Below are 25340 nucleotides of genomic sequence, written 5' to 3'. Positions count from 1 at the left end.
AATTCCTGCTAAATGGCACCCTGCTTTACGGCAGGAAGTACACAGGCCCACACTGCAGCGCCCAGTGCCCTCCGACGTTAACGTGGATGCGATAAGATAGCAGCCGCATGTTAGCTGGTGTCGCTCGCATATCCAACCAGCTAACAATACACTGCCAGCTCGTCACACACGCGGGACACCGACGCGAGGACATGACCCAGAAGCAGGTGGCAGGGTAGCACTGGCTGCTGACTCGACCCACAGCAGCCAGCAAACTACGCACTGCCTGCCTGACCCTGGTCGCTGCCAGGAAGGCACAGGTTAGTCACAGCATGGAGCGCAGGCAAGAGACAGAGCTGCAACGGAGCTGGAGGGAGGAATGTTCAAGTGGTCAAAGGGGTGAAGGACTTAAACATCAGTTCCTTCCACTAGGATGACAGTAACCATTGCATTCTGAAAGTGCAGTTACGCATTCAACTCGAGGGTCGCAATCTGCAGAAAACTGTACAGACTATCTAGAAAGACCTAGAGAAATCTGAGTTAGGGTTAAAGCACGGTGGCTTTAACACAGTGGGGAGAGTGAGGGACGCGAGGCGTGGTTACTAGGCTAGGGCTCGGCGTGGCCTCTCCGGCTCGGGGACCCCGCGCCCACCTCCCCGACGCTCCAGGGACGAGCCGTCGTCGCGGGGCTTCCCTCTGCAGCTCCAACGCCGCCTTCCTCAGCGCTTGCGGTTCTTCTTCGAGACCCAGCGGTCACTCACGTCAGGGGGCGAGCGTCCCGGCGAGCACCGACCCGCACCACACTCCTGGAGGGACACAGATCACACGTTCGCAGGTGGCAAGGCAGCGTGAGGCTCGGCTCCCGGGCCCCCCGGCTCGGCCCAGAGGCTCGGCCCGGCCCGCCGCTCCCACCGAGCGCTCCCGGGGGATCCATTTAAAAAGCCAGCCCGGCGGCCGCCGGAGCGGGAATCCCCCCGCGCGGCCTGCCATTGGCCGGCGCGGCCGTGACGTCAGCACCCGGGAGGGCTTCCCCGACGCGAAGCCGGCGCCGGCGACGCTCACGGCCCCGCCCCCTCGGCCCGCACGCAGGCACGCTGACACGCACGCATGCGCGCGCGCTCGTCCCGGCGCCGCTGCCCGGCTGAGGCGCGCCCGGGAGCGCCAAGCTTTGCCCGCGGCCTGTGGCGCGTCTGTCAGCCCCGCGGGCCGGGTCGGCCGCTGGAGGCCGGTGGCTTGGCGCGCCGAGGCGCGGGTCCTGGGAGCTTTACGTTCTTTGCTTTGTCACTCTAACCGTTCCCGACCCCCTCGGAGGGGCTCGCCAGGAACGGTCCTCAGTCGCGGTGGTCCTCGGCTCGGCACCTGCCCCAGGCCCAGGACATCGGGGAGAAGGGGCGCCGACGGAGCCAGCTGGGCCGCCGGCGCAGGTGCCAGGAGAGGCGGCCGCGCCAGATGGCCCTGGGCAAACCGTCTGGCGGCCTCATTGCCGCCCCCTGGATGACCGCGGATCGCATGTTGCTCTAAGACGCGATATGGATTTATACCTTTTTTCCGGGGAGAATTAGTAGATACCCGAGGCTCGAAAGAGGCAATGATTTTTTTTTTCTTAAATGTGAAAACTCACCCCTGCTCTGCCTCATACTGACAGCGTCAAACTAAGGCCCAGCCTTAGGCCAGTACTATGCACGCAGGCAAAGGTTCAGGGATACCACACACATCTTCAAACAGAATTCATCAAAATGGCTGGCAGATATCTGTTTCAGCCACAAGAATTCTACCTACGCACCTTGCACTGCAAAGGAGCATTCATTTCGGCTTCCAGAAAATCTCTTCAGCAAACGGTAAGGTCAAATAAAGTGAACTATCATTGGATGAGGCTTAGAGGCCTTGTCAGGCGGTCAACTTTGCAAATGCCAACTAAAATCTAAAATACAGCACAAACACTATGACTTTTTATCTTAGTTCTACTTTTAGATGTAACATTTACCCATTTTGTACACAGAATTAAATCAATGAAAGTTAAAGTCCATACAAATTGGTGTTTTTATAGTAACTAAAAATACGAATCATCTAAAATGCTGTTACTTATATAATATTTCTGAATTCCATTTTTGCCACTGGTTCCACGGCATCTCAACAGTGTCTGACTGTCTCGTGTAAAGCAGAACAGTATTAGGTCAGTATCTGCCTTTAGAAAGTTATTGAGGAGGCTGCCATTTTGGCGCAGCAGGTGCCTACATCACAATGCCTGGGTTCAAGTGTATAGCATCCCTTCCATTTCTGATCCAGCTTCCTGCTCATGTGCCTGGGACGCAGCAGGAGGGCCCACATGAGGGATTTGGTAGGCCCAACAACAAACAAAAGATCTCTCTCGCTCCCTCTCTTTTCTCTATCCCTCTACTTTTCAAATAATTGTTTAATGTTATTGTGTGCTTAGATATTCAGCTTAAAATTTACCATCAAAACAATAAAAGCGGGCAGAGGAGCATTTTTGATAACCACCCAGGGCACCACTGCCACAGCCAAGAGTCTTTAGTTCTTAAGTTACTACGACTAGGATAGAGATACTCGTCCTCTCTGATTAAACACAGGCAAACCATAGCTTCCCACCAGTCAGATCTGGCAATAACCACCTTCACCAAATGACCCAAGTGCACATCACCATTAACGAGACATTCAAACGCGCATGCCTCCTAATACCAATACCATGAGCACGACCCAACCTTGCTTCCGTGGGATTCTTGCCTAAAATGCACTAGACAAACCCAAACTGTCTTTGTAGAATCACACTGGCCGCTAAAGCAGCATGGCCTTGAAGAAGACTAAGAGACCACCACACAGTTTTGAATAGTCTTAACATTGGGGGAAGGTGGGTGAAAGAGAGGGTATATACTTCGTACTATTTGTCAACTTTTTTTCCCCCAAGTCCGAAATCCTGAAAACCCTTCTAACACCAGGTAGTCATTATAATTAAATCACTCTGGCATCATGGTTTCAGGGGCAGGGGAGCGGTAAGGAAACAAGAATCAAGCATTGTATCCCCCACATTTTTCAGGGAAACTTGAGGGACAATAAGACCCTGTCCGTTGGGGGGTGATCTGCTATCCTTCAAAGGGATTTTACAGGAGGTGGTGAGCGGCCATGAGACAGGCCCAGAAGACAACTCCTAGGCCCATTTCAGTCCCAAGGAGGTGGCCAGGAGGGATAGCTGGGGCTGTAAGGGTCTAAGCCATTCTCTTACATTTCTGTTCCCCCTAGAAGTCGTCAGGCCTCTGTTTACGCTTTTACATACACACCACGCATCCGCCAGCAGCCTTTCCACCATCAAGGCGAGCTCGCTGCACCTGCTGCTGGGCAACCTGGCGTTTTCCACTTCACTGGGTTCAACTGTTTTTCCAGAAATGCAGAAAGATGACCCCTCCACCCCTCCCAAACGCCAACGGTCCGTCGGTTCTCGCGCCCCAAGGGCCCGCCCGCGCGCCTCCTCCCGCCCCTGCCCGTGGCCCCCGCCGCCACTCCCGCGCCCGCCGCGACTCGCGCGCCCCCTGCGCTCGCGCGCCAACCCTGACCGCCCCCGCGCGCGCCTACTGGACACAAAGGACGGTTGGTGCTGGCTTCAACGGTCCCTGGTCCCCGGGACACCTGCCCCGCCGGTGGGGGTGGGGAAGCGGGAAGAAGGGCAGGAAATCTGGGGTTCGCTGTTCCCAGCGTCAGGGAGCGCAGACAGGAGCTGGGAGTGATTGACTGCTTGGGAATCTGGACCCTTACAGGACATTTAACTTGCCGAGGTTGTACACGCCTGGAAAAAGAAGGCAATAAAGAGTTCCCTCGCTTCTGCTTACATGGCTTACTATTTTTTCCCATTATAAATACTGCCTAGGCTTATTTGTCTACCCAGTTTTAAAGCCTGAAAACCAAGTTGGATCACCCCAGGCATATATATACACACATATATACATATATATCTAAAATCTCCTGAGGGTCGTTCTTGCACTTGAGAATTATCCGGATAATGTAGTGCCCCCCCCCCAGATTAAGATAATGTAAGGAAAACAAGCCCAACTCTATACTGACAGAATAGAATGAAAGAAGACATATGACGGCGATACAGCCCTCAAAGGCTCCTGAGTGCTCTAGGCTTGAAAACTTTGTCTTCAGGAATATTCTCCCAGCACTTTATGGGCAGCATGAACCAAAACAGAACTGGGAATCTTTCCTAGTTCCCATTCTGCCCAAGCAACCCTGTCCTCCTGGTGCAAAGGGTTTGGCGAATAGGCAGTTTGGTCAGCTAACTGTGCTGCATTTTTTGCTTTGTGAATTTTTAAAATATTTTTATTGGAAAGGCAGATCAGATTTAGAGAGAGAAGCAGACAGAAAGATCCTCCATCTTGCTGCCAGGATCTGGAGGCAGGAGCTATTCTGAATCTCTCATGCAGATGCAGGGTTCCAAGGCTTTGGGTCATTCTCCACCGCCTTCCCAGGTTGCAGGCAGGGAGCTGGATGGGAAGTAGAGCAGCCAGGATACAGACATGGGATCTCAGGGCTTGCAAGGTGAGGATTTAGCCATTGAACCATCGTGCCATGCCCCGCACTGAATTTTAAGTAATCAGGCTAGGCATGACTATATTCCTTGGCTTCTGATTTGTTATTGTGCTCTTCCCCTGGTTAGGTAAATAGGTCTGGTTTCTAGAAAGGGGCCAATCAGCGGAAAGCAACTTGGTACACAAAAAGGACAGGCTTCCCTCCCCCCTGTAGTAACTGGCAGCTCCTCCCTTGATTGGGAGCTTTCTCACTTTCAATCAGTCTCCACTTTGCTCACTGTCCCTGCCCGTGGCGAAGTTCTTCAGTGTGAGACAAGAACCAAGCTATCCTTCGTGGTCCCGCCACACTGAGGTAGACCAGGTGCCAATGCCATGGAGCAGTCAGCCTTCTTTAACTCTCTGCCTTTCCCTCGTGCCCAAAGACAGCTGCCAACAGCAGTCCTTTCTCCCCTGGGCAATGATGACCACATCTCCCTTTTCTGGAATGATAACAGCAGCCAAGCTGATGAGATCACCTCCAGGCTGTGCCCTCTCCTGTCTGTGTATTCAACATATTCACACTTGGACCCAGCAAGTGTCACACGCTATGCAAAGCAATGAGATCTAGTATTGAAGCTTATGTATCTGTAACTATTACCTTAAGCTGATCATATTTCTGCCCAAAAAATCTCTGGAAGGACCTTTTTTATACAGAGATTTAAATTACAAGCTCCTGGGCCCTGTCATTTCTCTCTGATTGATTGGTCAGCAGAGAAGCACTTTAATGAACAGTGGCTTCAAGCCACCAGGACACAGGCTCCCCCAATGTCCTTAATCTTCTCTTCAGCTTTTCTACGGAAGAATTTGGCTGTGACAATGACTGGGAGCTTTGAGAGCTTTCCTGTTCCTAGAACTTTATAGTAGCCCAACCTCACCACATCAATGATGGGGGCAGCTCTCGTTTTGTTCTTGGCAGCGTTCACCCAGGTCTGCTCACTGACCAGCGTCCACAGCCTATCCAGGTTGACAGTTGGGCAGAAGCTCTGGTTCCGGTTCAAGTGGTAATGCCTTATACCAACTTTCCCCAAGTAACCTGAGTGATATTTGTGGAAGTTGATCCCGCGGTGATGCATGCCACCAGCATCTTTCTGGCCTCCCGGGTGCTTCCAGTACTTGGCGATGCGGTCATGGCCAGGGCTCACGTGGCCGCACAGTTTCTGTGTCTTCCTCAGTCTGGATGGCACACGGCTGCCGAGAGGAAAGCCACCAGGACAGAGGCTCTGCCCTGCTTGCATCACCTCCCTTTCTGATGTCATGGCTGTCCATCACTCCTCTCCTGTCAAGCCTGTGCTAGGCTGCATTATTCTGGGATTGTCTTGTTCCTATCCTCGAGCAAAACTGTACCATTCAAACACCAGGTTACCTTTTCCAAACTGCCTTTGCAAATCACATTAATTAGAATCTTTTTTTTCCCCTGTGTTCCTATAACACAGACTTGTGGTTGGTGTTTGGCTCCATATTTTATATACGTTATCCACTATGTAGATCCGCTCCAGCTACACAAGGTTCTTGACTTTTTCATCTTTGAATCCTCTTCAGAGATTGGCTCAGTATTTTGCCCAGAGTAAGCTTTGAACTTGATTGGTGCTTTGTAAATTAAGACTTTTCTCAAATCATGCACCAAAATTAAAGTCACAAAAGAGCTTAATGCAGCTATGCTTGGAATGTGATAAACTCAGTTTTAAGAAATGTAGGAGTTCCGGGTGGGGCTTCTCCCTCAATATCCCCCTTTACCTCAGATACAAGATGGAAACAATATGGACATAATAGTATTACCCACTTCCCTATCCCCCTGAACCTTTTTTTTTCTTTTTCTTTCTTTAACTGTAATTAACTATGTAAAGATTGTCAACAACAACACAATAAAATAAATTATAAAAAAAAAAAAAAAAGAAATGTAGGAGTTAAATGTCATAATGGAAAGTAAAGTTCTGGGCCTGCTACTTCTGGCTGTGTAACTGGGAATGTAGCTTTTTTTTTTTTATCCCTTCAACTGTCAAATGAGGTCATTATTATCATACAATTAGGGTGAAGACCAAGAGGGAAAATATAAAATTTCTGAAAGTATAAATTTCTTTCTTGGAAATGAAGTTATGAGACTTAAATGACTAACAACAATATTTGGATAATAAATGTGTCTTTATAAAGCATCTGTCCACAAGACAGTTCAGAGCCTGCATAGAGTAGAGCACCTGTCACATGGCAGTTGCTCAATCAATATTATATGAGTGAAGTCTAAGCTTCCAACACAGTTGTTGAAATAGGTATATACTAAATCAGGAGGCATCCACGAGGTAGATGGTTGTGTCCTCAATAATTGCCATTAGCTCATTCTTATTAAACTGTTAAAATGTTTAAACTCTGTCAGTGGAAGTTTGGCAAATCAGACTTGGGAGTCAGTTTGGGGGCAAAGGGAGATCTGATTTGAGTCAGTTTCTGCGTTGCAAACACTCCACCATGGCTAATTTCAAGCTACCAGCACAGCACCACTGAAAGCAGTTAGGAAGAAGGCAGCAGGAGGGGCTGCTGAGATCCTTCCAGCCAGCTCCAGGCCACCACTGGAGGGCGTCCTCTAACCCTGTAACCTGGTCCATGATGTCACGTCCTATTCCCCATCCAGACCAGGATGCTTCCTGGGACACCTCAACCTACCATCCGAACTGACTTCATAATCTTATTCCAAACTTGGCTTCTTCCAATAGTCAGTAATTCTGTGACTGTGCCATTGTCTGCCTAGTTCCACTAGACAGAAATGGAGGGTTCTGGGGTGAGGATGCAACTCAGTTGCTAAGCCACCACTTGTCATGGCAACATCCTATGTCAGAGCGCCAGTTCAAGTCCTGTCTGCTCCACTTCCAATCCAGTTTTCAGCTAATGCTTCCGACAAAACAGAGAAAGATGGCCCAGGTACTTGGGTCCAGGTGCCCACCACCCCTGGGGGAGACCTGACTAGACTTCTCACCTTGTGCCTTTAGCCTATCTCAGCCCTAGCCATTGCAGCCATTTGGGAAATAAACCAGGGGGTGAAGGCTTTCTCTCCCACCCCTTTCCTGCCCAGTCAGTCTTTCAAATAAACATATATATACATATATATATATATATATATATATATATATATATATAAAGTTTTTCTTTTTGAAAAAAAGATTTTCTTAAAAGAATTTAGGATTTGTTCTTGACACCTCATTCCCAGGAGCTTGATCCAGCTCTTCCAAGTGAGTGCAAAAGCCCAAGTACTCTGACCTTTTTCTTCTGCATTCCTAGGCCTATCAGCAGGTAGCTGAATCAGACATCCAGTAACCAGGACACAATCAGTGCACATAGGGGCTGTCAGTGTCACAGGTGGCAGCTTACCCCTGCCATGGGCCAGCCCGTTATTTCCTTTCTTAAGTACTTTTTTTTTTTTAATAATGTGAGAGGCAGAGAGAGAAAGAGAGAGACGGAGACAAAGCAAGGTACAGAACCCAGGTATTTCAATATAGGACACAGATATCTTTTTTTTTTTTTTAAGATTTATTAATTTTCGGGCCTGGCGGCGTGGCCTGGCAGCTAAAGTCCTCGCCTTGAACGCACCAGGATCCCATATGGGCGCCGGTTCTAATCCCGGCAGCTCCACTTCCCATCCAGCTCCCTGCTTATGGCCTGGGAAGGCAGTCGAGGACGGCCCAATGCTTTGGGACCCTGCACCCGCGTGGGAGACCTGGAAGAGGTTCCTGGTTCCCGGCTTCAGATCGGCGTGCACCGGCCATTGCGGCTCACTTGGGGAGTGAATCATCGGATGGAAGATCTTCCTCTCTGTCTCTCCTCCTCTCTGTATATCTGACTTTGTAATAAAATAATCTTTAAAAAAAAAGATTTTTTGATTTTATAGAAAGGCAGATTTTTTTACAAAGAGAAGGAAAGACAGAGAGAAAGATCTTCCATATGCTAGCTCACTCCCCAAGTGGCCACAACAGCTGGAGCTGAGCTGATCCAAAGCCAGGAGCCAGGAGCTTCTTCCAGATCTCCCATGCAGGTGCAAGGTCGCAAGGCTTTGGGCTGTCCTTGACTGCTTTCCCAGGTCACAAGCAGGGAGCTGGATGGGAAGTGGAGCTGCCAGGACACAAGCCAGCATCTATGGGATCCTGGCACAAGCAAGGCGAGGACTTAGCCACCAGGCCATTGCACCAGGTCCCAGGACACAGACATCTTAACCAACCTTAGCACTAGGCCATATGCCTCCTCCAACATTTTATTTCTACTCATTTTTTAATAATCCGTTTCAGGAATCCTGTATTATAGCAAAGCAGATTAAGTTGCTACTGGCAAGCCAGGATCCCATCGTGGAGTGCCCATTCAAGTCCTGGCTAGTCTGCCTCCCATTCAGCTTCCTGCCGATGTACCTGGGAAGGCAGCAGCAGATTATTCAAGTACTTGAACCCTGCCTGCCACTCATGTGGGAGGCCAGAATGGAGTTCTAGAGTGCTGGCTTCAGCCTAGCCCAGATCTAACTGAAACAGCTACTTGGAAGATGAACTCAAATGGAAGACTCTTGCCTCTCTGTCTCTGGTTATCACCTTTTAAAAAAATGAAACTTAAGAAAAGTGTCACACTGTACCCCATAATGTATATTATTACTGTGAATCAATTTAAAACCTAAAATATATCTTTTTTAAATTCAAAGGTTTACTGATTGGTGTGCTGTGTTAAACATAACCATGCCAGAACTTACCAACGTAAGCATTTTCATATCAGTTAAACTAAAACACTGCCTCATCTTGAAGGTGCTAGACCCAGCCCGCTCCAATAAGAATGCATTTACACTAAACTACAATGAGCGCTTTTCTTGCCGGAAGGTGGCACTGTGAACATGGAATGTAGTTAGCTCTGTTCACCAACTTAACTCAGGAACTGCATGACTATCTTATTACAGTTTTTAAAAGGCAACAGAATATACAACTCAGTAACTGATTTTTCTTTCATGTTGATTCTTCTCTTTTCATCTTGAAATCAAATTTCTTGTTTTCTGCCCCTTTACTTTGAATTATTTTTTTAAGATTTATTTATTCTTATTACAAAGTCAGATATACAGAGAGGAGGAGAGACAGAGGTATATCTTCCATCCGATGATTCACTCCCCAAGTGATCACGATGGCCGCTGCTGCGCCAATCCGAAGGCAGGAGCCAGGAACTTCTTCTAGATCTCCCACGCGGGTACAGGGTCCCAAGGCTTTGGGCCATCCTTGACTGCTTTCCCAGGTCACAAGCCAGGAGCTGGATGGGAAGTGGAGCTGCGGGATTAGAACTGGCACCTTTATGGGATCCGAGGCACGTTCAAGGTGAGGACTTTAGCCACTAGGCCACCGCGCCGGGCCCACTTTGAATTCTTATACTAAGACACTTGTTTCTTTTTTTTAAAATGCATATCTAAGATTTATTAGGTGCTGCTATATTTAGCCACTATGTTCAGCCCACGGTAACACTTGTATTTCTGTGTTGAAATAAGACAGACATTATTGACAAAAAAGTCACTGGGTCTCACATCTCCAAACTAGTTGATTTTGTAGGGAAAATAAGAGTTTTTGAACTTGTTTCTCTACTTCCCTTCCTGGACAACAAATAAGGAGACAAGATAGGATGCTTGTATATTAACTGGAGATGACTAGATAAGAGCCCTTTTACAGCCGCTACCAACCCTCACCAAAATCAAATCTAGTTTAGCAAGTCTCACGCCAATTAAAATATTGTGCCAACCAATGGGAGAAGTTATGAGTTAAAAAAAGACCTCGAGGTTTGTAATGATCTTTGCTACTGGAGAAGCTAAAAGTGTACAGGGACCCCTCAAAGCTTGCAAAAACATAATTTGAACACCTTCATTCTCTGTAGGCCACAGGTGCTACCATTCTTAATTTTTTTCTGTAGAGATTCTACAGCTTTATCTCCCAGCTATTTAGTGTTTAAAAATCCAGAAACACTGACCTGGATGAGTATGCTAGAAAATGTGCCCCTTAGCTGTACCACAAGATTGTCAGATCATCACACACTTAAATGAAACACTTCCAACTATGCTTATCCAGTGAGCAAACAAACCTGTGCAAATACAGAAGCATTTAGTTACCATTGCATACACTTCAAATTGGCAAGTGGGTCATAATTTCAACACCATCATGTTTACACTGCAGTAATATTATACACAAAGCCCTGGTATACTACAGTAAGATAGTAGGGGAAGCCCTTCAATTCTTCTTCGGAATAGGAAACAAACAGTAGCTGACAAATTCACAATCACCTGGCTCTCAATTCCTTTAAAAGTTTATAAAAATTAGCACAACGCCCATCACTGCTTTTTTTGTTTTTTTTTTGCAATGTCGTAATTATGCTCAATTTCAGTTCAAGCACACTTGCCCTTGGAACGGCAAGGTCGGGGGTTGACTAGATGAGCAAGATAATTCTCTCCAGGAGGTCTCAGACTAGAAGAGAAGAAGAGATGTACACAACAATGATGAATACAAATGCTATAATTTTTTAAAAAGTTATATAAATTAGCATAAATGTAGCCATCACTATAGCTTTTTCTTCTTCAGGTTAAAAAATTCCAATTCCTGTTACTCAATGCCTTGTTTACTGTCCTCTGAATCCTCGGGTTTCAATGTTTATCTTAGGATATAGAACTCAAAGCCGTAGCACCTTTATAAAAGCCCCAAAGGCTGCGTTTTTGAAGAACTGCCTTACTTCCTACAGTTTCCCAGCATTACGGTCACTTCTGAAATAACTACAGAAAACGTTTAAGTATCCAGTGCATATTTGTTAATTATCTCACTATAAAGTACCAGTTCAATTCAGCATTCCATTGCAATAAAATCATTAAAATATTTCAGACAACAAAAAAGCATGAAAGAATGGCGAGTACTATTACTTAGGAGAAAAAGGCACATAGAGGGTTATGATTTCTAGTAAGTATGTATGAATGATTTTCAAAATCTTTGTGGAGAATGAACTCTGTTAAATGAACTAGGCTTTCAGGACTCACTGAATTTTTATATCTATATATAAATTATATATATTTATATAGATATATAGATGTCACCAATACATGACCATCACCTGCTACGTGCAGGAGGCTAGAGGGGGAAGTGGAGCCAGTCTTGAACCCAGGTACTCCAACAAGGGATGCAGGCATCAAGCACCAGTGAACTACTGTACCTGAGTACTGGACTTCACAGGTTCTTTGGGTTTTTGAGGTTTCTCCTTTAGCACAAATTTCTTTGGATAGGTCACATTTTTTTAAAAATTTTCTTTTTCATTATAAAGTCAGATATACAGAGAGGAGGAGAGATTGAGAGGAAAATCTTCCATACGCTGGTTCACTTTCCAAGTGGCCGTTGCAATGGCCAGAGCTTTGCCAATCCAAAGCCACGAGCCAAGAGCTTCTTCCACCGGGCCTCCCACATGGGTGCAGGGTCCTAAGGCTTTGGGCCATCCTCGACTGCTTTCCTAGGCCACAAGCACGGAGCTGGATGGAAAGCAGAGCTGCCAGAGTTAGAACTGGCGCCCACATGGGATCCTGGTGCGTGCAAGGCGAGGACTTTAGCCACTACTAAGCTACTGTGCTGGGTCTGATAGGTCACATGCTTTTAAGGTTAGTGATTGACATTGCAGCAGAGGCTAGGTAAAAGGAAGAATCAGTGACCAGCTCTGGGTTCCGTGGAGTCAGGAGAGGTGAGAGTGATAGAAATCAGAGTTTCAAGTGCCAGAAACAAGCTGTTCAAAACGTGACTGAGGGAGAAAGAATGAATGTCCTGAGTACTTGTAGAAAAATTTCTGCTAAGAGTGCTTGTTAGAGCACTCTACAAGTAGCAGCTAACATGTATGGCGCTCTACCCATGAGCACAGTACACAGGCCTGTTAACATACTGAGCAATACATGAAGATTATGCACCCTTACCTGTCAGGGAAGCAGGCCCTGCCAGGATCTGCATTTTCCAGGTATGCAGCTGAGGCATGGGGAAATTACACAGCATGTGCAAGGTCAGCAGTCAGTAAGTAAATGGTTGGTCTAGGATTAAAACCAAATTAGGAAGCTGGCACAGTGGTTCACCTGGCTAATCTGCCTTCACTCCAGAATTTATTTATTGAAAAAGATTTATTTATTTTTCTTGTAAAGTCAGATTTACAGAGAGAAAGATCTTTCATTTGCTGAAAAACTCCCCAAGTGGCCTCAACAACCAGAGCTAAGCTGATCCAAAGTTAGGAACCAGGAGTTTCTTCTGGGCCTCCCATACAGGTGCAGGGTGCCAGGGACATGGGCTGTCCTTGACTGCTTTCCCAGGTCACAAGCATGGAGCTCCATAGGAAGTAAAGCAGCCAGGACACAAACCAGCACCCATATGGGATGCTACATTTGGAGGTGGAGGATTAGCCAGTTGAGCCAATGTGCTGACCCACCAAAGTCACATTTTTAAAATAGGAATATATATGCATGCATATAATGTATGTATGTATTTGAAAAGCAGACTGACAGGGAAAGGTGAAAGATTTTTCCATCCATTGGTCCACTTCCCAAAATAGCTATGAAAGTCAGGTCTGGGCCAGGCTAAAGGTGGAAGGAACCCAGAGCTCCTTCCAAGTCTCCCACATAAATGTCAGGGACCCAAGCACTTGGACCATCATCTGCTGCTTTCCCAGGGGCCCTAGCAGGAACCCTGTATATCTGACATTATAATGAAAATACATAAATCTTTTTTTATTGGAGAGGCAGATATACATTGTAATGAAAATACATAAATTTTTTTTACGGGAAAGGCAGATATACAGAGAGGAAGATCTTCCATCCAATGATTCACTCCCCAAGTGGCCGCAACAGCCGGTGCTGCGCTGATCCGAAGCCAGGAGCTTCTTCCAGGTCTCCCAAACGGGTGCAGGGTCCCAAGGCTTTGGGCCATCCTTGACTGCTTTCCCAGGCTACAGGCAGGGAGCTGGATGGGAAGTGGAGCTGCCGGGATTAGAACCGGTGCCCATATGGGATCCCGAGTGTTCAAGGCAAGGACTGTAGCTGCTAGGCCACCGCGCCAGGCCCAAGATATGCATTTCAAAAAACTATGCATGGATTTCAAAACTTTTGTGCACCAAACTAATTTTTTTTTTTAAAGATTTACTTTTTTATTACAAAGTCAGATATACAGAGAGGAGGAGAGACAGGGAGGAAGATCTTCCATCCGATGATTCACTCCCCAAGTGAGCCGCAACAGACCGATGCACGCCGATCCAAAGCCGGGAACCAGGAACCTCTTCCAGGTCTCCCACGCGGGTGCAGGGTCCCAAAGCATTAGGCCGTCCTCGACTGCTTTCCCAGGCCACAAGCAGGAAGCTGGATGGGAAGTGGAGCTTCTGGGATTAGAACCGGCGCCCATATGGGATCCCGGGGTGTTCAAGGCGAGGACTTTAGCCGCTAGGCCACGCCGCCAGGCCCACCAAACTAATTTTTAACTCCATTTCCCCCACACACTTTTGAAGTGCCTTCAGATATTTATGATCCATTTAACAATTTTTAAATCCCCATAAAAGTAATTTCAATACACAACTCTGTCTCCTCAAACTCATCCTTCATGCCAAGTTCCCCTGGCACCTGCTGTACTTGTACCATGTATGCCTCTTGGCAGAGCTCTCCAGTCCTGGTGTACACACGCTCCATTCAAGCCACTTACAGTGGAGGAGTTCTGAATTTTAAGAACAGGTGTCAACAAAACTTTCCAAACATGTCTTGCCTTCCATCCAAAAACAAATTCACCTAAGACTGAAGCATCTCAGAGTAGCAACACCTGTAACTTCTTTGTTCACTGTTGGATTTGTAAATACTTGCTTTGTGCTAGATTAGCATTCATCTTGTTTTCCATATAACATTGGAGTTTTACTTTTTAGTTTCCCCTCACGGGTGGTAGCCTAAGGACTGCAGAAAAGCTTAGCTGTAATTTCTCCCCTCCAGTCTAATACATATAAAAAGTTCTCTAGTGAAATTTAATATTGAAAATCTTACTCAGAGATGCATTCCCTGAGCTTCCATATGTAAGTGAATTCTCCATTGTTATTCTCTTTCTCTGGACTACATCTTCATTTAGAGCACTTGCTTCGTTTAATTTTTTTAAGTTATCTGAGAGGCAGAGAGATCCCATCTGTTGGTTCTCTGTGCAGAGGGCCCCCACAGCCATTAGAGTTGGACCAGGTTAAAAGGGGAAGTGGAAAGCAGTCGAGGACGGCCCAAAGCTTTGGGACCCTGCACCCGCGTGGGAGACCCGGAAGAGGTTCCTGGTCCCGGCTTCGGATCGGCGCACACCGGCCCGTTGCGGCTCACTTGGGGAGTGAATCATCGGACGGAAGATCTTCCTCTCTGTCTCTCCTCCTCTCTGTATATCCAGCTTTCCAATAAAAATAAATTTTTTTTTTTAAAAAAAAGGGGGAAGTGGAAACTCAGCCTAGGTCTCCCGTATTTGTGCCATCACCTGCTACCTCCCAGGGTGTGCCATTCCATACCCTGGCTGATACCCACATTCTCAGAACTTCAAGCTTAACCAAATCAACCCGATGTGCTCAGGTCTGTTTCTAGAAAATAGGGGATCACCATGAGTTTGGAAGTAACCCCCAGAGGTAGCTTTCTGTTGCAAAGAAATAAAGGTAATATAATCCTGAAATCTGGGGAGCTGGACATGATCTTATGCAAGTACCCAGGCTATTATTATCACTCACAGAATATGGTATTTGACCATATTTACTTTCAACCATGGCTTAGAAATAATCAAATTTTCCACATTTTATACTAAATGCAATTCCTCATTACTATTTGGCTGCTCATATAGATCTTAAGTAAATCTGTGGAGTCTCTTTTCTCAGTACAATAGGACTAAATGTGAGTAATGGTCATGTCTGATTTACCTAGTGTTGTGCTAAGCAGCTTAAAGTAAATATTGGAAATAGTTGTCAGCGAAGCAAGTTTGAACAGGTGTTTGCCTAAAGGAAGGTTTATGTCTCTAAGTTTAGGAATGATTGGATCAAAGCAAATTGTTGCTCTAGTCCACTATGTTGATCTCCTTATCATAAAGGGACTCCATTTTAATTGTCTGATTTCATATAGATTTCCTTTTTTAAGAAATCTATTTATTTATTTATTTAGTTAGTTAGTTAGTTAGTTACTTAGTTAGTTAAAAGGCAGGATGATAGGAGAGAGAAACACAGAGAGAAAGCTCTTCCATCTTCTGGTTCACTTCGCAAATGGCCACAATGGCTGGAGCAGGTTGAGCCTGTAAGTAGGAACCAAGAATTCCATACCAGTGTCCCATGGGGTGGCACCTAATGCTGCTTTCTCAGGCACATCAACAGGCAGCTGGATAGGAACTCGAGCAGCCAGGACAGGAACCAGCACTCCAATTTGGTGTGCCAGTATCCACTGTGCCACATCAGTCCCATACGCTTTCATTACAAAGGATCTAATTTTAGATTCATTTAAATGATGTAAACAATTAGATAATGAATGAGATCTTAACAACTACATGGGTGAATCCAACTTCACTCAGATAAAGTGAGGCCCTGGATGAAGATGACATTCCTGAATACAAGCATGAGAAGGTGACTTATCAGAGAAAGATCTGTTAGGGACAAAAACCAAAATCCTGTTAGCCCTGCAAGTTAAGGGGGAAAAATGAAGAATCATTACATTGCCTCAGTTCTGCTTTATGCAAGAATATAGATGTAAATATATCATTAGTTAATATTATAAACTGATGGAATTGTAATTTTCAACCACAGATGTTCAAATACTTTATGGACTTGAAGTTAATTATAAGTAGGGACTAGGTCCCAATCTCGCCTCCCGCACAGAAGGGCCAGGTGTGTTGGACTTCCTTAATACGTTACACCAATAGGTCTGTTCACATTTTCACAACCACCTTCAATTTCAGTATCTCAGTATCCTCAAAGCCCATTCATATTAACCCCGAATTTAATGGATTAAACTCATCAAACATCATAGATTAGTAGACTGGATTAAGAAAACAAAGTCCATCTACTTGTTGTCTACAGGAGACACATCTCATTAACGAAGATCAGCAGAAACTATATCTCTGGATTTTGATTTTTTTAATTTAGTTTCTTTAAAACTGTTTCTTATCATTAAATTCTTCACTGACTCATAGATCATCATTTTCTTCAAGAAGGGTCTTAATTTTGTTTTCCATTTCTTCAGTGACATGTTAGTTAATTGGCAGCATGTTATATAACTTAATGGTATTAATTTCTTTTTTCTTCCTGTTATTGATTTTGTTTGTGGCTTTTCATTTAAGGGGATGTATAATAACTGTGTAATGGAGTCTGTCATATCCAGATGTGAGGATACAATGTGGTATGCATCTCTACTTCCAGACCACATATGGACTCCCAGTGAACTGTTAACTTTATCTTAACAGGATGTTGGACTCTGCCATTGTCCATGCCCACAATGATGGACATATGATTGTTTACAAAGAACTATACTATAGTAATAATATAGAGGAACTCAGTGGGGGGAGGAGACTTGGGGAGTAGGTTAGAGAAATCCCAGAGCCTATGGAACTATATCATAAAATGATAATAATAATTTTGAAAAGAAAAAAAAAAAGCCCAAGTAACCAGGCTCCTGCATCCATTTAGAAAACCGATGAACCTTCTGGCTCCTGGGTTTGGCCTGGTGCAGCTGCGACTGTTAAGGACATTTGGGCAGTGAACCCAGAGAAAGATCTCTCTTTCACTCAATTTTTCTCTCCTTTGTTTCACTCTCTGTTTCTCTCTCGATTTGCTTTTCAGACATGTAAATGATTCTCAATAAAAAGAAAGCAGGTTGAGGATTGCAAAAAAAATTTAAAAAAAAATAAAGAAGTAGAAGCAAAAGGAGCAGCTGGAGAAAAAGGAGGTGAGGAAAAGGAGGAGAGGAGGAGAGGAGAGGGAGCATTAAAAGGAAAAAAGGAAGGAAGGGGAAGGAGAAGAAGAGGAGGAGGACCGGAAGAGGAAGGGGGACCGCCACCTTACAGGACAAGGTTCTGCAACCTACATCTCCCTGGATTTGCCTCCAGGGGTCACCTCCTGCTGGCTGTCACCCGCTCTGCCACAATGCCAGCTTGATATTCAATTTTAAACTCTATGACTTAATTATTATCCCAGAGGCTCATAAGAGCTTTCCCCTCAGGTACTTGAGCAGCTGGAATTACTAATGCCCGACATGACAGCTACAAGGGCTATGATCTGAAGTTCAGTAAGACATACAGAAAAAATACCTATGAATAATGCTTAAAGTTTTCCACCATTAAAGGTGGAAATACATTATGAAGATCCTAAAGAGAAATAAGACTTCAGATAAACTTTTTTTAAAAACTGTTGTTTATTTCTCTCTTTTTTTATCTTTTCTGATTCTGAACAATATTGAACCCATAGCTGGGCTTCTAAAAAAAATTTCTGAGCCCTCCACTGAATTTCTGTAGGAATCCATTTATTAATCAAAATATGAGGAAATATGAGGGTTTATTTTATCACATTTTAAAATCACCAGATAACAGCACACAGGACAAACTGGAGGAGCAGGCTCTACCAGCCTACCCCGTCACCTGTTACTTGAGACCTGTACTCAGACAGCCTGCCTGGCTTGGAGGGGTAGCAGGGTTGGCAACTTACCCCAGGGAAGGAGCGAGGACCATGGCAGTTGGCACAAATCAAGGCTTGACATATGCCACTCACGTGACTTCAGAACCGGGTAGAAACGGGAAGCCCAGACAAGTGGGAACAGCAGAAAAGTCACAGAGAAAGCAATTCAATAACGTGCTGAGTTGGGTTTTTTTTTTTTTAGAGGATAAAGTCAAGAATTGTAAAACAGGATGTGCAGGCACAGCCACACCAGTTTTATCTGTAGAATTCAAACAGATAAGCCTGTCGCTATTTTAAGATATCCATATTGGTTTGGGATGGGGTGGGAGAGTATTTCTTCTGGATTGAGTTTGCTTTGCCCATGGTTATTGCGTTCACCCAAATACAACGGTGCCTATAATTCCTGCGAGCCTTGATGATCAGTCTTGCGCGATGCCCTGAAGGATCCCCGCAAACAAGCGCACTGAGCAGCTGTTGTGGCGGTGAGCTCCACTAGCTGCCTGTGACAATCTGTAGTTTCCTAACGCAACTGTTGGGACCTCCCTCTCCTGCGTTTCCACTTGGGCAGCTCAAAGACAAGTTCTTGGCGGTGATTCTCGAACGCAGACGTCCTCCCAGGACTGCGGGTTGCGATGCGCTGGGACGCCGACGCTAAGCCCGGGCCTCTGGGCCCCGGACCTCCTTCACCCGAGAGGGAGAGCAGCGCAAGGCTCCACCAGCGCTTGCGTGGTGGAAAAGTCACCTTTTGGCCTCCTTTGACTTCCTGCAGCTCTGGAGCGGCTTGTAATTATATGAGGAATGGAGTGGTTTCTAAATCCCTTCCTGCTCTAAAAGCGCACCATTCAAAGCTGCTAAAAATAAATACTTTAACAACTGCCTGGGACACACAATACACTTTCACTGTGCAAGGGGAAGGGGCGACACCGCTTGCCCCAGCTGGAGCTGATGGTTCCCGGGGAAAAGACCTTTTTTTTTTTTGGCCCCTGATTAAAACACAAACAAACAAACAACAACAATGATCGGGTTCCAGGGCAGCCCTCGCCCTGCGGGGTGCGGAGGATGCTTCCGACACTTAAGGTTAGGGAAACGGTTACAGCGACTCCAGGCGCTTGGGTCGCTCAGCACAGGGCAGTGTTTTGGGGGAAACCGGTCCCCAGGTCAACTGGGGACCCAGCGGAATTTGTACCCGCCGCTGGCTGTCCGGATGGTGAAGGCGTTGCCCTGAGGGAAGGCGAGAGTGCGGATGGTGCTGTGACTGCGGATGGGCGTGCTGAAGGAGCCGCCCTCCTCCAGCTCGCTGTAGCTCAGGTTCAAGGCGCCCTGGCCGCAGTCGGTGCGCAGTCCCCGGAAGGCACCGTGCAGATTCCCGGGCAAGCTGTCCGCGCTGGCGGGCTCAGGCTGCAGCCGGGGCCGTTTGGGTTCTCGGCTCTGGAGGGCTTCATCGCAGCGCTGGGAAATCTCCCTCAGAATGGCGTCCACCTCAGCGCAATCCTGCCCCGCAGCGCTGAACAGCTCCTCCAGGCTCCTTTTGGCTGTCGCCTTGAGCAGCAAGGGCTCGGTCCTGGCTCCGCAATCTCGGGACTGCGTGATCATCAGCTTCTACGAAAGACGAGGAAAAGCGCCGCCCCGAGGCCAGTGAGGCTTCGCTGGAGCCGGGCGCACGCGCCAGCCGCCCGATCCTCTCCCAGGCCAGGGGACCAGGGCGGTGGGTCGGTGTCCTAGGACTCGCTGGGTCCCTCACACCCGCGCCCCCACTTACATCCAGCACCGAGGCCAGATGCCGGGTCCGACTGGCGAGTTCTTTGAGCTGCACGTTCCGCTCCCTCAGCGAGGCAATCTCCTCCTGCTTCTGGGTCAGGGTCACGTGTAGCTGTAGGGGAAGACCCCAACGTACAGCCAGTGGCCCCCTCCCCCGCCCCGCGCGCTCAACCTTGACTCCAGGAATGAGACCCCGCCCCCAGATCCGCAGGGCAGCGACTGGGCAACGGCCCGAGGGCATGGCCAATAGCGAGACTAATAAACCATTGCTGGAACTTTATTGTGTCCCCCCCCCCTCCACAAGTTTTTTGAACAAAATGTATCAGATAAGTCCTCAAGGGTAGGGCAGCGCAGCCTGCACATTCTGCCTCTGAATTTCAACCACCCCACACCTTGCTTAGCTGTGAAATGGGGAGGGAGACTGAACTAGCTCAATGGATATATTACATAGAAAGAAGGTGGTTGTATAAGCACATAGAAGGTCAGCGCACACATACAAGACCCCATGAAGAATCTGGTGAGTAGGTGGAAAAGGGGTGGGACCCGCAGTTGCGTGGACCCTCAGCAAGCCACCGGTTCTGACACACAAGGGGTCACCACCTCCACCCAGGCCACCCCACTGCTGCCTGCGTCCACGCCCCTGGGGTAGCAGGCGGATCCCTGGTGGCAGCCCCGGGTCCCTACTTGGTTATTCTCCACAAGAGCGTTCCCCAGCGCCCTCTGGTTCTGGTCGGCCACCTCCTTCCAGTACTGCTCTGGCGGGGGCACATCTTGGGGGCACAGCGGCGGGGACGGCAGGGCCCTCGGCTCCAGAGGCCGGGAGAGGCAGGGTTCGAAGGGCGACGAGTCGCAAGGAGAGAAAGAAAAACCATCGTCGGCTAGGGCAGGTGACATCAACGAGGATGAGTCTGGAGCAGAGAGAGAGGGTCTGGATTGGCCGTTTGGGGCGGGCCTCGCCGGGCTGGGTAGGGTTTACCCTGAAACTTTTCTTCAGGCGGGTGACCCTCCACTGAGCAAGGCCTGCCATTCTGAGGCCGCTTTGTGCTATCTCGCCCACATGTGCCTGGTGAGTTGACCTGAACCAAATCACGCACTGCGCCTGGGCTAGAACTCGCATCCATAAGCCGGCAAGCGCCCTCGCCCCAGGGGTACAGGTTCCCCCAGTATGGGAACCTAGAGCTCATCACTTACAGAATCCGTGAACGCAACTGGATTCACCAGCTTCACTAACATGGACTCGGAAACAGCCGGCCGTTGGGGAGGCAGGCAGAGGAACGGGCACCTGCAGCCATTGGGGCCTGTCACCAGGACTGCACTTGCCTGATATCAGGTCGTCCACCGCGTCTCGGAAATCCTGCAGATCCAAGTCCCCTTCGGCTGGCAGGGAGTGGTTCTAAAATAAACGCAGAGCAAGATCCAGGTGATTGGTCGAGGAGGACCACTGCGGATTTCTGAATACGGGACAGACGCCCTCCAAGGGCCAAGGCACAGGGGGGAGGGATCTACAGTGCACTCGCCTTCATCGCCGACTCTCGCACCTGCAACCCTAAGCGCCACCGAGGCGACGAAATCCCGCAGTTTTACCTCTTCCCCAGGGCTAAAAGCCAGAGGCAGCTTGCAGCCCAAAGGGCTCTTGCACGCTGCCCGCACAGGCACCCCAAGCTACCAGACGCTGTGGCCGCCGAATGCCCACGCCGACTTACCCCGACCCAGCCAGGAGCCGCGACTCTAGCAGAAAACATGGCCTTTCTGAGCCCTTGACAAGTCCCTTGAAGCCGTTTTCCCCCAGTTAGGCCCAGTTAGGCCAACGCCTTCCCCCACCCCCCCCACCCCCCCCCCGCTAAACAAGGGAAAATGGAAGCGAAGATCTAGGACTCCAAGGACGCCAAGGGGGCCCGAGGGAGCTTTCTGCGCAGCAGGTGTAGCACTTGCTGCTCCCGCAAGTTTCCCAAAACGCAAGGCAGCTCGAATGCCTTCCTGGGCTCCCCCACGATGTCTGGGGGTGGGGAGATAGGGGTAAGGCGTGAGGAGGAAGAGGGTGGTAGAAGGCTAGAGGTCCAAGAGCCTACTGTTTCCCTTAAATCGTGGTCAGGATGCCTCTGTGCCATTGGGGAATCCGAGGCTCAGGGAGGTTTGAGAAGCCCAAAGTCAGTCGCCGAGTTCGGCAAGCTGGGACCCTGAGGAAGCCGGCCTTGTGCAAGGCTAGCCAAGCATCTTCATCCTCCTTCCTCGGCTCCTCGGTGGAAGTTCTCTGTTTGCAAATGACCTGAGGGCAATGGTGTACATTCAAACGCCCATCAGAAACATTGATTCCTCTGTTATTCATGCTATTCCCCCAAAGTCCTTCTTTTCCTATTTTGGCTAAAAGCTTATTCTCATCCCAGTAGGTACCAATATCAATTTCCCTCCAAAAAAAAAGAGTGACACTGGGGGGGGGGGGCGGGCAAAGGGGAGCTGCCATTGTGTCCTGCAGCCACCAGCTGCAGTGCCACGCCACCGCCGGCTTCCCATGTGGGCACTGCTTGGTGGCACAGCTGCTCCACTTCAATCCAGCTCTCCTGCTGATGTGTCTGCAAAGGCACTGGAGGACGGGACAAGTGCTTGAGCATCTGTTCCAGCCCCAACCACTCCACCCCCCACCCAGCTCCTTGCCAATACACCTGGGAAAGCAGTAGATAATTCAAGCACTTGGGCTCCAGCAGCCACATTGAAGACCTGGAAGAAGCTCCTGGCTTTGTCCTGCCCCCAGCCCTGGAATTATGGTGTGCAGACGGGTGGAAGATATTTCTCCCTCTCCCTCTCTCTGAAACAAACATTTTTTTAAAATGTAACTGAAAGTCTTCACACAGAGGACACAGAGGCTATAAGGAGAGGGGAGCTGCCAAAGTTTAAGTACTGCCTCCCCAAACAAACTTGGCATCTCTCCAAATGCAACACAAAGTGTGTGTGTGTGTTGGGGGGAGGCTAGGAACACAGAATAGATGTCAAAAGCGAGTGTTGTCTATACTGTAGCAAACAGATCAGCGAGAGTCCCCTCGGGTTTGGGTACCAGCAAAATAAACAGGCTGGGGTAGGGGAGTGTCATTGGCCTCCCGGGAAGTTGACAGGTATCTGCGTTTGAGTACCCAGGTCTAAAAACAACAACTACACGGTCTCTGTGAGAGGGGGAAAAATGCCAGTTTCCATTCCTGGCATCACAAATCCCGGCTTTCAGCAACCGCCTACCCCAAGTTCCCCCAGGGTTCTATCTCAAGGTTCTTTCCGAAGTTCTGCTCCACCACCAGCTCGGACACGAACGCAGGAGGTGTTTATTTTGCACCTTCTCGAGTCTTCTGTGTTGGGTCTGCCTCCCCAAGGACCTCGTGGCCCCAGCATTGACCACCAGGAAGCTGGTGTGAACTGCAGCTGGCCAACTTCTTATCCTTCTAGGTACTTGGAACTCCATCGACGATTCCAGAACTGGGAGGCTGCTACACCCGCCCGGGGCTTGGGGGGCCGAGTAAGGAGTGGTACAGAAATAAGAAGAGGGATGGGAGGAGAGAAAGGTCAGATTCCTTGATGTCCTTAATGGTTCCGACCAGAGCTTTAGAAAGGGGCGAAAGGATTGCCTTAACCGCGCCCGTCCGTTGATGGAACCTTCTCTTTCAGATTTCTTCCTTTGGCATCCTTCCCGTTTCCCCACAAGCAAGCTCCTCCTTTCCAGCTTTGAAGGGAAGTCATCCGTGGACTCCTGCTCTCCTTAGGCAGCCGCGGGGTGAGAACGGCGAGTTAATGGCCGGAAAGGGGTTGCAGGTAGAATAGACCAAGCGCGCCTCCTTTGCTCAGGTGCGAGCTGCGCTTGCAGCTTTGCTTCCGCCCACCCTATCCCGGGAGCCTGGCCCCTCAGTGGACAATCTTGTCATCACTCCTAGAAGCAGAGGAGACAAGCAGGGGAGCCCTCCAGGTGAGTCCCATTGCACTAAGTGCGTCGGAACAGCTCAGGAAATGCAGCTTTCCGAACACACTAGGAGGGAGGAGGAAGTTCGGATATGGGAGGTTGAGGTTTCTGCTCCCCCTTTCCACACTCCTCCCCCTCGCCGCCTACCCGACCGACTGAAAGTGCCTGCGCCCCCAGCCCGAGGCGAGCCTTCGCATCCACCCGGAGTGTGATGTGGGTTATCAGCCGCCACCAAGTTCCGCGCGACCCAGGGGAGGTACCTGCGAGGCGGCCGGGTTATCACTAGGCGGCGCGTCGGTCCCGAGTAGCGAGGAGCAGTCGGCGAGGTCCTGTAGGTCTATGGTGGTGAGGGCTGCGCGAGGGAGACCGAGAGACTTGCGCCGCGCGGCCCCTGAGCCTCCAGGCTCCAGGACCTGGGAGCCCGGGCCGGGGGAAACGCAGCAGGAGCGCTCCGGAGCCGCGCGAGCACGCCGCACCCACCCGGCGCGGAGAGCCACGGGGTCCCACGGGGTCGCGCGCAGGTGCCACGGAGCTCACCTGGCAGCGCTGCAGACTCCGCGTCGGGGGGATCCTGGTACACCAACACCCGTTTGCCTCCGCTGCATCCGGGAAAGAACTTGAGCGGAGAGGCGAACTAGCCGGGTACAGAAAGCGTGAACGCAGGTTATCCCTGGAAGGCTTGCAGAAACACCGAAGACCTCTCCCGGCCCCGGCCAGCAGCCCCCACCTTCCTGTCCAACGTCCCTGGCTTGCCGAGGGGCCGGCGGGGCGTCTCCAGCATCCTGTTGGGACAGATGCTGTCGAAAGCCCGGCGTCCCGCGGCGCCACCTCCGCACGTCTGCATGGTGCCTCCCGCGCCGACTGCTCGGAGGCGGCGGCCCGGGATGAAGCGGGCCGCCTTACACCTTGTGCTCCGCCCGGCGCCTGCGGCCTCGGAAGGCGGCTGGAGGTCGGGGCAGGCGCGTGGCCGGGGAGGAGCCAAGGGGCGGCCGAGGAGGAGCGGCGGGAGGATGGACACGCGGGAGGAGGGGCGGCTCGCGCCAGAGCGCCCGGAGGTGGCGCCTTCAGCCCGGGACAATCTGCGCACAGGCGGAGGCGTTAAAGCCAACCTGGCAACGCCGCCTCCCCTGGGAGCGGCGAGCGCGGGGCACGGCCCGCGAGCGCCCTTTGGGCGAACGTTGGCGCCACCGCCGCCTCCCCGGCCGCGCGGCGCACAGGAAGGGAAAAAAAAACAGGATAGTCTCAACTCCCATCCGTCTTCAGCCCGAGGTACAGCCTTCGGGGACACAGACGAGCAGCGGTGGAAAAGGGAATGATTTGTATTTCCTTTTCTTGCCACGCCACCAGGCGCGAAATCACAGTGGAGCGACACTCGCCGAAACCAGATGCCGGGCTCTTGCTTTGCCAACCTGGACTTAGAGTGTAAATCCTAGCACCTTCCGCCTCCCAGG

General features: G+C 49.3%; 2 protein-coding genes across 2 annotated transcripts; both read right to left on the bottom strand.

Moving 5' to 3' along the window:
* Nucleotides 1-5261: 5261 nt before the first annotated feature.
* Nucleotides 5262-5812, bottom strand: LOC101527130 (large ribosomal subunit protein uL15-like). The gene has a single exon (XM_058679994.1). It carries the CDS (start codon nucleotides 5810-5812, stop codon nucleotides 5294-5296), a length of 519 nt encoding a protein of 172 aa, XP_058535977.1. The 3' UTR covers nucleotides 5262-5293.
* A 13462-nt stretch (nucleotides 5813-19274) lies between these two features.
* On the bottom strand, nucleotides 19275-25005 carry MCIDAS (multiciliate differentiation and DNA synthesis associated cell cycle protein). Its single transcript, XM_004583701.2, has 7 exons — nucleotides 24617-25005; nucleotides 24427-24523; nucleotides 24150-24241; nucleotides 21273-21345; nucleotides 20637-20860; nucleotides 19954-20064; nucleotides 19275-19793 (listed from the first exon to the last, which is right to left on the bottom strand). Exons 1-7 carry the CDS (start codon nucleotides 24731-24733, stop codon nucleotides 19353-19355), a joined length of 1155 nt encoding a protein of 384 aa, XP_004583758.2. The 5' UTR covers nucleotides 24734-25005; the 3' UTR covers nucleotides 19275-19352.
* Nucleotides 25006-25340: the final 335 nt, after the last annotated feature.

This window comes from Ochotona princeps, chromosome 23 (genome assembly GCF_030435755.1).
Source record: "Ochotona princeps isolate mOchPri1 chromosome 23, mOchPri1.hap1, whole genome shotgun sequence".
In the NCBI taxonomy this organism is placed as follows: Eukaryota; Metazoa; Chordata; class Mammalia; order Lagomorpha; family Ochotonidae; genus Ochotona; species Ochotona princeps.
This window is presented reverse-complemented; position numbering and strand designations above follow the sequence as displayed.

Coding starts and splice junctions, on each gene's coding strand:
- LOC101527130 (XM_058679994.1), bottom strand. CDS start 5,812: ATGACATCAGAAAGGGAGGTGATGCAAGCAGGGCAGAGCCTCTGTCCT.
- MCIDAS (XM_004583701.2), bottom strand. CDS start 24,733: ATGCAGACGTGCGGAGGTGGCGCCGCGGGACGCCGGGCTTTCGACAGC. Junction 20,861..21,272: donor GGTGGACGACCTGATATCAG/GCAAGTGCAGTC, acceptor TCTCTGCTCCAG/ACTCATCCTCGTTGATGTCA. Junction 19,794..19,953: donor ATCTGGCCTCGGTGCTGGAT/GTAAGTGGGGGC, acceptor CGTCTTTCGTAG/AAGCTGATGATCACGCAGTC.